At 38.5% G+C, this 12,724-nt stretch overlaps 1 protein-coding gene across 4 annotated transcripts in view; it reads left to right on the plus strand.

Moving 5' to 3' along the window:
• SAMD8 (sterile alpha motif domain containing 8) overlaps positions 1-4,604 on the plus strand; it is a 50,692-nt gene extending 46,088 nt beyond the window's left edge. For all 4 annotated transcript variants that reach the window (XM_027062331.2, XM_027062334.2, XM_053207658.1 and 1 more), the window contains one exon: positions 6-4,604. In XM_027062331.2, coding sequence (XP_026918132.1) covers positions 6-310 — 305 coding nt within the window. In that variant the 3' untranslated portion in view covers positions 311-4,604. The remainder of the gene's footprint in view (positions 1-5) is intronic.
• Positions 4,605-12,724: the final 8,120 nt, after the last annotated feature.

A 12,724-nucleotide genomic window follows, 5' to 3' on the forward strand; every position in this document is an offset into this window, starting at 1 on the left:
CCCAGATACACCAAGAAGCTGGAATTTCTTGCACACTTTATCCTGGGTTCTCAACCTCTTTGGAATCTTCTTCATTTTGGCTGCCCATGAACATTATTCCATTGATGTGTTTATTGCCTTTTATATCACGACAAGACTCTTTTTGTACTACCATACTCTAGCCAATACCAGAGCATATCAGCAGAGTAGGAGAGCAAGAATTTGGTTTCCCATGTTTTCTTTTTTTGAATGCAATGTTAATGGTACAGTACCTAATGAATATTGTTGGCCATTTTCAAAACCAGCAATAATGAAAAGATTAATTGGATAAAGACTACCTTTGTAATGGGTTCTTGATTAAATATATAGTAGTTGTCGAAAGTAAGTAACTTTGCTTTCTCCCCCTAGGTTGTTCCTGGATGCCTTGCTTTTGGGCTTATATGTTGACAAAGTAAAGTTCATATTCTGAGCAAGGCTATGATTATAGAAATCAAGAACAATCAAGAGTCCTTACATATCTGTTTGAATAGGAAGCTTAAGTTTAAGTAGATGTTTCCTGACCCTTCTTTTTCAACAAACTTAATGTTGTGATTGAAGTCAGATTGTTACCTTTACCTGTTGAGTACTGGCTTGTTGAACTTAAGCAATTTGCTGGTTGAAAGTGGTTTTGTTTGTTTGTTTGTTTGTAATTTCATTAGGACTCTAGTCAAGAAATAATTTTTTTTAAGCTCCTTAATATCTTCAAGGGAAAAACCCCTACCAAGTGAGCAGTATTTGTTCTTTGAACTGATCTCTGTATTCTTGAAAATTGCAACTCTAGAAAGTAATCTGTATTACTAACAAATAATTTTTGCCTCCTGAACCATCTTTAAGAAAAGTATACTGAACATGCCAGGATGCCTGAAACAAGAAGAAAATGAAAGGGGCTATCCATGAGGTAACTGAGTACAAATATGGTACTGGCATTTTTCACCAAAGATAAAACACAAGATGCAGTTCCTATTTTGTTCTGAGGGCTCAGTATGACCATCAGTCAGTATTTTTGAGGGAAAAGTGGCTGCATCCATAAAAATCAAATTGGCTTAATTTTAGTGAGGTAGGTACCTGGAACAACTTTGTGCTGTAGTTGTTAGTTAGACTTATGACAACCCAATTTTATGCTATTTAATGATGTTATTTAATGAGTAAAATAGTGGAGTGTTTTACCAAATGTTAGATAAAGTTCTGATGTCTTTAAGTAGGGAGGTTTGCATGCAAAGAATATTTTTTCTATTTCTGAAAAGAAATGATAACAGGTTGCAGGCATTATACAATATTTGGTTTCTTATTTGTCATTCTTGGCCATCAGAAGTAAACAGTCTCAAATATATTTGGATATAAAAAGGTTTTGTTGTTTTTCATTTTTAAATACAATTTTGTACATACATTCTTTCTATTTTGTCTTAATTTGGCAGTCAGGAAGTGATATAACTTAGTTACTGTTTACACTAGAAATTTAGTACCATAAGTAATCTGACCCCTGTGATAACATTTGTTACTTTGCTTTTAATGATTTTAATAGTTATGACAGTAGAATGGTTATGGAATTGGAATTTGAGCCCCAACTGATTGAGCTTAGCCACTTGGAAAATTAAGTGTGTAGTTTTTACATTCCATTTTAAAACAAGGAGTTGGAAAAAGTGCTGACATATTGAGGTCTAAAATTAGGCCACTTAGCTGAAATCTGCTTGTCATGTGGGTGAAATATTTTATTTTTGCATTTTGAGTCCTATTCCCACCCCTGTATAAGGTACAGAGGAGCTTGAAGGGAGTGAGCAGGAAAGGAATATTACGCAAACAAGTTTCAGCCAGTGCTGAATTACCCCAATTTGAGTCTACTCTGAACATTATATCTTATTTCTCACCTGAGAAATGACACAAGGCAATTCAAATTTTGTTATGATTTTAAAACTCACACTTTAGAATCTTATATCTTAAATTGTTGATTGTTTTACATGCTAGGGACAAAAATGCCAACATTTCATGTAAGGAAACTGCATAATCATGAAAGGTGGAGGATGTTTCCTATGACTCTTGAGGTCAAATTATGTGTAACGAGCATTCTTTCCAAGTGACAGAGCAAGACTGTATTTTAGCTAGGGAGGGACTTAATGTTAGCTTTTGGAAAAATGTTTGAAGAAAATCTGTGGCAACATTAATTCAAGAATGTTAGATAGCTACTTAATGATAAATTTCCTAACATCAGTCTTCTTTCCTTTATATGGATTCTATTCTAGAACAAAATAGAAAAAAAAAAAAATTGTAACTAACTTTGCAGAGTGCCTAACAGCAGACTGCAATGAGGATTGTAAAATAAGTTTTCAGCCTTGCATTTATCATATCTGATTTGAGGAAAAGGTAAGCTAGATTTATAATTTATAACTAATACAAGGCAGTGTTTACATAAATTCATCATCTCCAAGTCTCTTTCTTGGAAAACTTGGACACAAAATTCTTTTCCATTTCTTTTTTTAATATGAAACCTATATTACAGTTGTGTTTTGTTTTGTTTTGTTTTGTCCAGAAACTCTCCAGATTTTGTCTTTGTATTTTTTTTTTCTTGTTAAAATCTAAACCATTGGAAAGGTGGTATTTATATTCACATTTTGGGTATGAATGTGGCTAGGTGGAGAAGCTACATGCCTTAGATCTATATATTTTTTTGCCCTGTCTTCAGTTGCAGGCTTGTGAAAGCTTATAAAATACTGAAAGTTCAGTATAGAAGGAACCAAGAAGGTTTTGGTTTGGGGAATGCAAACTGGAGGTTATATTGAAAGTCCTCAATGCATTTCTCTATGTTCCTGAGGACAGTGTAGCCTTTTTTGTCTTTTTTTCTTTTTTTAAGTCCATGCAGGACATTGTTAACTGAAGGGTAATTGAAGTTAGTAGAGAGTAGGAGATTTTGAAGAAGGCACATTTATTGTTATTACTGAATAATTTGGGAGAAACCTTTTTTGGCTTTGCTGCAAAATTCTCAAATGCCTATCCTTTCCATAACTCTCTGTGGTCAGAATTGCTGGGGTAAAAATACAGCTTCCATATCTGATTAAGTATTTTTTTCGTAATCAGAAAGCAATGAAGGTAATCTTAGAACCAGTCAGCTGAAGAAATGTGGACTGTTCACAACAAAACACCTGTTGACTGAAAGACCTGCTGATTGTGTAATGATTTACACACACCACAAGTGGCTCTTTCTTACCCTGTACCTGCCTGAGTGTTGTTACTTAGAATTTCAAAAATCTTACAATTTGTAAATGGAAACTGAGGAGCCAAATCCTTTTATAGCTTATATGAAAGTCTGTTTTAGAGACATCTGTTTGGAAAGTGTTATTTATATTTCAAAGTCATATTCATAACACTAACCTGCTTTCAGTGTATTCAGCAAAAGGCAATTTCATCATTAGTTTTATAGTAAACATTTTTTAAGGATTCATGTTCTAAAATGCTTGAGAACGTTAACCATATTCTTGTTTTAAACTCTGTGATCTAATAAATTTACTTCTTTGATAGTCTTTGTAGACCTAAGTTATCCCTTAAAAAAAGTAATTATAGTAATAGTCGTGTGTCAGTTCTTTAAGGTATTCAGGCATTTGAGACAAGAAAGTTCTCTTTTAGAATAGTCCAATAGCTTTCTTAAGCAGGATTGGTTTCATTTAGATAGTTTCAAAGCCAACAAAGCATGTCAGTTTTAATGCCATCTTTACTCGGTGGTTAAGATGGTGTGCACTTATAAAAGTGTAGCCTGAATTACCCCCTTACCTCTGTAGAGGTGACTTGTTAGTAACATCAAAAGTCAGACTGCTTCACATGACAAGTGAGAAAGGAAAGAGGTTGAGGATTTTTCCCTCTCTGTGTTTGAGAAGCTCTGAATGACTGAAATTATGATGAAAGTAGGTTTTGGTCTCCCCTCTCACCTACCCCTCACACCCAGTGAATGCCACCAATTTCAAGTAACTTAAATGTGGCCTATTATTTTGCATCAAGTTCAATAAAAATATCTATGAAATCTATAAGCCATAATTCAGCTACTGGTAAGGTTGGTTTTTAGAATATGTTCTACCCTAAATTAGCCAATGGACTTTTTATTCAGTGTACTCCATGTTTAAGCATAAGGATGTTTTGTGCCTGATGTGGAGGGAGAAGGAATACTATGATAATTTTGTTGTTATTTCAGGTCTGTTTCAGTATAAACTACTGGCTTATTAGTTAGTCATCTTAAAAATGCTTAATTTTAATAATTTTTTTTGAGAGAATCTATGGATTATTAGGACAATTGAAGTATTCCTGATATGGAACAAAGGAAGTGGAAACTGGTACTGAGCGGGGGAAGCAAAATTAGTTTGCTAAACTAAAGTGGGCATGTTTTGTTTTAAGAACACTACCTAAATGTCACTCTATCCACAGAAAAACTAGTATTACTTGAAGATGTGAACGTTCCTGTGGTAGCCATACCTTGAAGCACAGTATTGTATATAAGTAAATATCTTGATTCTAAATTAAATCCAGATTTAACTAATATATATTATTTTATATCTTTGTTGTATTAAAATGTTTAAAAACACTAAAAATAAAACATTTGAAAGTTGGATTGCAGTCATTTCTTTGAGTGTCTTGCATTCCTAATGCAGATGGTCTATTTTTTATACAGTAAGTTTTTATTTTTGTGAATGATTGGGCCCAGCAACTTTAAATCTTAATATGGTATCTAGTCCCGGGCATTTACTGATTCCTAATTGTCTTTTAGATAAGCCATTTGCTCTTTCCCCTTTCTTTTGTGTAAACTAGAGAAGAAAAGTGATCTTCCTGAAGGTATAGAATAATTGTAGGTTAAGTTGAGAGGGAGAAAAGAGAAGCAAATTGCTAATTATTCTTGGACAGATTAAAGCTTTTGTCTGGTTGGTTTTGGTTTAATTGTAGATTATGTTAGGAAGATGCCATCATCTTGGCAGGTCAGCTTTGGAAATAATGACAAACAGGAAAAGAAGGGAAAACAGCTGTTGGGGGTAGCTCGGTAGCTTAGAACCATGGTGTCATTGGAACACTAAGCATTGTCATAGACCATATGAACTTGATCCATGACTGAACTTGTCTTCATGATCACTACTAATTGTAGCCTCTCTAGTGGTGGCCCCAGCTAGTCTCTCTTGAGAACTCTGGGAAGGAATAATCCAGGACAGACCCTAGAGTCTGCTTGATGGAATAGAAAAGGTACTGGATTTAGACTCTGAGGACCTGGGCATGAGTTGCATCTCTGCTGCTGTTTAAATTAGGTCTTTTCTGGGGCGCCTGGGTGGCGCAGTCGGTTAAGCGTCCGACTTCAGCCAGGTCACAATCTCGCAGTCCGGGAGTTCGAGCCCCGCGTCGGGCTCTGGGCTGATGGCTCAGAGCCTGGAGCCTGCTTCCGATTCTGTGTCTCCCTCTCTCTCTGCCCCTCCCCCGTTCATGCTCTGTCTCTCTCTGTCCCAAAAATAAATAAACGTTGAAAAAAAAATTAAATAAATAAATAAATAAATAAGGTCTTTTCTTCCAGCTCCTCTTAACTTTATGTGTAAAATGGAGACCAAAAAAATGCCTATCTCCTAGGTTGTATCAAAGGCCAGATATGAAAGTATTCTACCCTTGCTGGTTCAGTAGCTGGTACATAATGCTGAAATACTAGTTGAATTTAGGTCAATAAAACAGGATCTGTGCCCATAGGAAATTAATAATCTATCTGGGAAGTTGACATGAAAAAGTAGCCAACAACATTTGTTGGTGGAATAAACCTGTAGTTTTGAAACTGGCAGGTTGAACTTCTTCAGGGGTAGGGGAAAGGGAATTGGAGTTTGTACCATTCTTTTCCTTTTTTTTTCTTTTAAAGAAAAAACCCAGCACATTCTATTGGGACGCCTGGGTGGCTCAGTCGGTTAAGCAGTAACTCTTGATTTTGGCTCAAGTCATGATCTCTCGGTTCATGAGTTCCAGCCCCACGTGAAGCTCTGCGCTGATGGTGTGGAGCCTGCGTGGGATTCTCTCTTCCTCTCTTTCTGCCCCTCCCCTGCTCTCTCTCTCTCTCATATATATAAACCTAAAAAAAAAAAATTATTTATTAAAGAGAGTACAAGTGGGGGAGAGGGGCAGAGAGGGAAAGAGAATCTTAAACAGGCTCCATGCTCAGCATGGAGCCCGTCTCAGCGCTCAATCCCATGACCCTGGGATCATGACCTGAGCTGAAATCAAGACTCGGGTGCTCAACCAACTGAGCCACCCAGGCACCCCAGTTATTTTTAAGTTTATTTATTTATTTTGAGAGAGAGAGAGTGGGGGACAGAGGGAGAGAGAATCCCAAGCAGGCTCCATGCTCACCTCATTGTGGAGCCTGACGTGAGGATGCATCCTATGACCATGAGCTCATGACCTGAGCCAAAATCATCAGTCAGTCACTTAACTGACTGAGCCGCCCAGGCACCCTGAATTTGTGCTGTTGTCATCCAGAGCTGGTATTTCACAGATTTGGCTTTCCCTTTGAAAAAAGAGTTAATGATAGGGGAAGGAAATGTTTAGAAACCCCTGAGTCAACAGACAAATTTACTGTCTTCATTTGGTAACTTGAGAGAGGAAGGGCTCACTGGGGTCTGAGGGTCCAAGCAGAATTTACTAAGCATGTGAAACTTGAACTGACCCCTCCCTGAAGGAAAAATTCATAAAGATATGATGAAAGGTTTACAGGACTCTAATTCTCATGCAAAAAAAAAAAAAAAAAAAAAAAAAAGGATTTATTTGTGTATGTATTAGAGAGCTGTTGATAGAGTATGTGTTTTTAATGGAAGCACTGGGATGCCTATTGCCAGGGTCTATATTGTTGGGACAGATATAAGTAGCTTTATAAAACAGGAGTTAATCGAGGACAAAGTGAGAGAGAGTAGGATGGTGGAAAGTACACAACAGGTCAAACTAGAGATGAAGGAAATGCTACAGACCCCAAGATAGTAGGTCAAGTAACCAGGCCTGGGCACAGCTATAGGAAGCTTTTGCCCCCAGCCAAGGAAGATCAAGACACCCCAAAAACGAGCTGTCAACTGCTACTGGCTTGTGAAATATGACTGTAGAATATAATATACCCTGTATCCAAAATTGTCTGTTTTATGGTCAACAGCTCACCCACCCATTGGAGTGCTAGACTGCCGGCTACCATGTGGAGTGGGAGCCGGCTCTAGCAGAGACTTGAGAAAAGTGCCGGGTCAAGAGAATGCCTCAGAGACGCTCGGTTACCACCGTCAGCTGTAACTGTGAAGAAGACTACTTGATGGCTGTAAGGCATCTGCTAGAGGAGCATAATATTTAAATGCTGTATGTTCTCAGCTCACAGGGCCCCCTATGAGAACTGGAAGTATAAAACCACCACGACCTGTTCATATCCCAGCCCTAAGAGTCTTGGATCCCACTCTAAACACCTATACCTGATGGTTTTTCATTAGAGATCATCGATCAGCAGCCTTCATCAATACGATGTCCAAGTACATGAAATTTGATCCTGTTTTTCCCCAAAGCTCATTTTGGAGGCTTAGCTGGAGAGTAGTTGGCAGTGGTGATGTGATTTTTGAAGGACTTGCAACGTGGTGGAAATCATACCTGCAGAAATTTGATAATCCTAACTGTCCAGGCAAGATTCTGAATTTTCTTCACTATTGCATTCCACAGTGGTACCTGTGATTTTGCTATCTTTTTAAAAAGTTATTGTGAGTAAGTAATGAACTTGGTAACAAACTGTATATACTGAAAACTTTTCCTACCACTCCTGTGCCCCAGCGTTTAGTTCCCTTTCCAAGAGGCAACCATTTTTTTAATGTTTATTTATTTTTAAGGGCGAGAGCGTGAGCAGGGAGGTGCAGAGAGAGAGGGTAACAGAGAATCCGAAGCGGGCTCCATGGTGACAGCAGACAGCCCAGTGTGGGGCTCGAACTCACAAACTCAGAGATCACAACCTGAGCCAAAGTGGAACGCTCAACTGACCGAGCCACCTAGGCGTCTCAAGGCAACCATTTTTTAAAATTTAATTTATTTTTTTAATTTACATCCAAGTTAGTTAGCATATAGTGCAACAATGATTTCAGGAGTAGATTCCTTAATGCCCCCTAATCCATGTAGCCCACAACCCCTCCAGTAACCCTGTGTTTGTTCTCCATATATAAAAGTCTCTTACATTTTGTCCCCCTCCCTGTTTTTATATTATTTTTGCTTCCCTTCCCTTGTGTTCATCTGTTCTGTGTCTTAAAGTCCTCATGTGAGTGAAGTCATGTGATATTTGTCTTTCTCTAATTTCACTTAGCATAATACCCTCTAGTTCTAGCCACGTAGTTGCCAATGGCAAGATTTCATTCTTTTTGATTGCCGAGTAATACTCCATTGTATATATATACCACATCGTCTTTATCCATTCATCCATTGATGGACATTTGGGTTCTTTCCATACTTTGGCTATTGTTGATAGTGCTGCTATAAACATTGGGGTGCATGTGCCCCTTTGAAACAGCATACTTGTATCCCTTGGATAAATACCTAGTAGTGCAATCGCTGCGTTGTAGGGTAGTTCTATTTTTAATTTTTTGAGGAACCTCCATACTGTTTTCCAGAGTGGCTGCACCAGTTTGTATTCCTACCAGCAGTGCAAAAGAGATCCTTTTTCTCCACATCCTCACCAACATCTGTTGTTGCCTGAGTTGTTAATGTTAGCCATTCTGACATGTGAGGTGGTATCTCGTGGTTTTGATTTGTATTTCCCTGATGATGAGTGATGTTGAGCATCTTTTCATGTGTTGGTTGGCCATCTGGATGTCTTCTTTGGAGAAGTGTCTATTCATGTCTTCTGTCCATTTCTTCACTGGATTATTTGTTTTTTGAACGTGTGTTCATATGTGTTTTTGGGTGTTTTTTGAACATATGTGTTCATATGTGGTTTTGGGTGTTGAGTTTGGTAAGTTCCTTATAGATTTTGGATACTAACCCTTTATCTGATATGTCGTTTGCAAATATCTTCTCCCATTCTGTCGGTTGCCTTTTAGTTTTGCTGATTGTTTCCTTCGCTATGCAGAAGCTTTTTATTTTGATGAGGTCCCAGTCGTTCATTTTTGCTTTTGTTTCTCTTGCCTCCAGAGATGTGTTGAGTAAGAAGTTGCTGCGGCCAAGATCAAAGAGGTTTTTGCCTGCTTTCTCCTCGGGGATTTTGATGGCTTCCTGCCTTACATTTAGGTCTTTCATCCATTTTGAGTTTATTTTTGTGTATGGTGTAAGAAAGTGGTCCAGGTTCATTCTTCTGCATGTCGCTGTCCAGTTTTCCCAGCACCCTTGCTGAAGAGACTGTCTTTATTCCATTGGGTATTCTTTCCTGCTTTGTCAAAGATTAGTTGGTCATGTTTTTGGGTCCATTTCCGAGTTCTCTATTCTGTTCCATCGATCTGAGTGTCTGTTCTTATGCCGGTACCATACTGTCTTGGTGATTACAGCTTTGTAATACAGCTTGAAGTCCATCAGGACAACCATTTTTAACTAGTATGTTTTCCCAGAGGCATTCCATGCATATTCAAACAAATACATATTTTTTCATTTATTTTTATATTATTTTAAACAAACTGTAGCATATACATGTATATGCACATGCATACATGGTTTCATACCTTATTTATTTCACTTAACATATGCCAATGCCTTCCCCTCCAAGGACACACCTTAGCTGAATAAGGTTTATTGCTCATTACAATGAGGAAGAACATATAACATGGGAAATTATAGGGCATCTCAGCTGGAGGGTGTTGGAAAGGACTTATTTTAGGATTTGGGTGGTTATTTAGGTGGTTTAGGGGGAAAGTTTTAAGGAAGCATGGATTTGCTCTGGATTGGATGCTTTCGGGATGTTGGGGCAATCCAATGATTGAGTATCTTAATAAATCTTAAGACAGGAAGAATGGATCGAAGCTAATGTTACAATTGGTAAGGAAGCAACAGTCACATATTAGGATAGAGGGATATTTGGTCATTTTTGTGGTTTCAGTAATATTTATATTTTTATCTGTGTTCAGACATAATTATTGACTAGTCTTGTTTTTATCCTTTTTTTTTTTTTTTTTGAGAGAGAGAGAGACAGACAGAGTGCAAGCAGAGGAGGGGCAGAGAGAGAGGGAGATACAGAATCTGAAGCAGGCTCCAGGCTCCTAACTGTCAGCACAGAGCCCAGCATGGGGCTCGAACTCGTGAACAACGAGATCATGACCTGAACTGAAGTCAGCCACTTAACCAACTGAGCCACCCAGGCGCCCCTGTTTTTATCTTGATCTATCATGGTCACTGGTCTCCTTGTCATATGATGGTGTTTGGTGAATTTTTTTTTTATGTTCAACAGGAAAACAATAAGGCCTAGCTATGGGTCCTGGGCCAGCTTCTGGCAACACCCAAGTTCTAGCTGATGGTACCAGGCCAGCTCCCCAGTGTCAGGAGCTGCTTTTCTCTTTCCCACATGATATATTGGTGTTCTTTCCATATAAGTACATAAAGAATGCAATTTGCTTCATTCTTTTTTTTTTTTTTTCTAATGCTTATTTATTTTGAGAGAGAGAGAGAGAAAGAACAAGAGTAAGGGGAGGAGGAGCAGAGAGAGAGGCAGAGAGAGAATCTGAAACAGGCTCCACACTGTCAGCGCAGAGCCCAATGTGGGGCTCAATTCCACAACCATGAGATCATGACCTGAGTTGAAATCAAGAGTCAGAAGCTTAACCAACTGAGCCACCCAGGCTGCCCTGTTTCATTCTTGTTAATGGCAACATGATACTCCATTGAGTATAGATGTCATTTATTACTCATTCCCTGAAAGATGGACATTTAGATTATTTACTATTCAAACAGTGCTATAGTAAATAATATATTACTTTGCATGTGTGCAAGTTCATCTGTAGAATAAATTGCTAAAACTGATGGTATTGGGTCAAAGGGTTTGTGCATTTTAAATTTTGTTAGATATTGTCACATGATTGACCTTAATAGAAGTTGTACATTTTTTTCTTCCACTAGCAGTGTATGAGTTTGCCAGTTAATCCATACCATTGCCAAAATAATGTATTACTGAACTTTATCATTTTTGGCAATCTGATAGGTTTAAAAATGATATCTTAATTCCCTTTCACTTAAGTAAGTGCAGAAGTATTTTTTAAATTATTTTTAACGTTTATTTATTATTGAGAGACAGAGAGACACAGAGTGTGAGCAGGGGAGGGGTAGACACAGAATCCAAAGTAGGATCCAGGCGCTGAGCTGTCAGCACAGAGCCCGATGCGGGGCTCGAACTCACAAACCGCGAGATCATGAATGACCCGAGCCAAAGTCGGTCACCCAACCAACTGAGCCACCCAGGCACCCCTGCAGAATTATTTTTTTAAATAAAAATTTTTAAATGTTTATTTTTGAGAGAGAGACAGAGTGAGCGGGGGAGGGGCAGAGAGAGAAGGAGACACAGAATCTGTGCTATTGGCACAGAGCCCAATGTGGGGCTCAACTCATGAACCATGACCTCATGACTGAGTCGAAGTTGGATGCTTAACCAACTGAGCCACCCAGGCACCCCAGAAGTATTTTTAAATAGTAATATAGTAAGGGAAGGTGACAGCTTTATTGGAATACAAATCTTTATGGAGCACTAGCTGCATTGCAGACTATGTCATATATTTTGTTAAAAATCCATATGACTATAAAATATTGAATGGGGAGGGACACCTGGATGGCTCCCTTGGTTAGGCTTCCGACTTGATTTCAGCTCAGGGCATGATCTCAGGGTCAGGAGATGGAGCCCTGCATCGAGCTTTGCGCTGTCAGTGCAGAGCCTGCTTGTGATTCTCTCTCTCTCCCTCTCTCTCTCTCAAAATAGACATTTAAAAAAAAAAAAACTCCGCTCCATTTAAAATATATAAAACAGGGAAACGAAGATGATTTAGCAGATTGAGGTGTGTTTCTCCCATTTTATTTATAGCATAGTCTTTAACTTGGCCATGTCTTGCCAATGCAGAGTAGTGGGGGTTTTGGATAATTGTCTTCCTAAGCACCTGAAGGAAGCTAAGTGCTCCCTGGTCTAAGGGAGAGTCTGGAAGACTCAGTTGCTTTCCATTTTAAAGTTCTATAAAGGGTAAACAGGGTGCCTGTGTTACATAGTTGAGCATCTGACTCTTGACCTCAGCTCAGGTCATTTGCTCGTGGTTAGTGAGATTGAGCCCCGCATCGGGTTCTGCCTTGATGGTGCAGAGCCTGCTTGGGATTGTCTCTCCTTGTCTCTGCTGCTCCCCTGCTTGTGCTCTCTCTCTCTCAAAATAAGCTTTAAAAAAATTTAAAAATTAAAAAAAATTAATAAAGGGTAAACATTAATACCTGTTTGCCCAGCAGCAACTACTGCTGACTCTGCCTCTACCTATGAGACATTCTAAGGATCTGAATTTACCCTGTCCCAGATATAGGGCTCCATTGTAGATGTATAGGACTTGAGTAATGGAAGATATTTTGAAAGAATATTTATCAAGCATTTATTGAGCATATACTATATGCCAGTTACTATTTAAGCACCGGTGCTTCAGTGGTAAATAAAACAACTTCCTTGCCCTCAGGAAGCTTACTTTATAGACAATAAACTAATATATGAGAAAGAAAAAGGCATCCCTAACAGTTGTCAACTAGTAACTGACAGTGGTGTTTC

Source organism: Acinonyx jubatus, chromosome D2 (assembly GCF_027475565.1).
Source record: "Acinonyx jubatus isolate Ajub_Pintada_27869175 chromosome D2, VMU_Ajub_asm_v1.0, whole genome shotgun sequence".
Classification (NCBI taxonomy): domain Eukaryota; kingdom Metazoa; phylum Chordata; class Mammalia; order Carnivora; family Felidae; genus Acinonyx; species Acinonyx jubatus.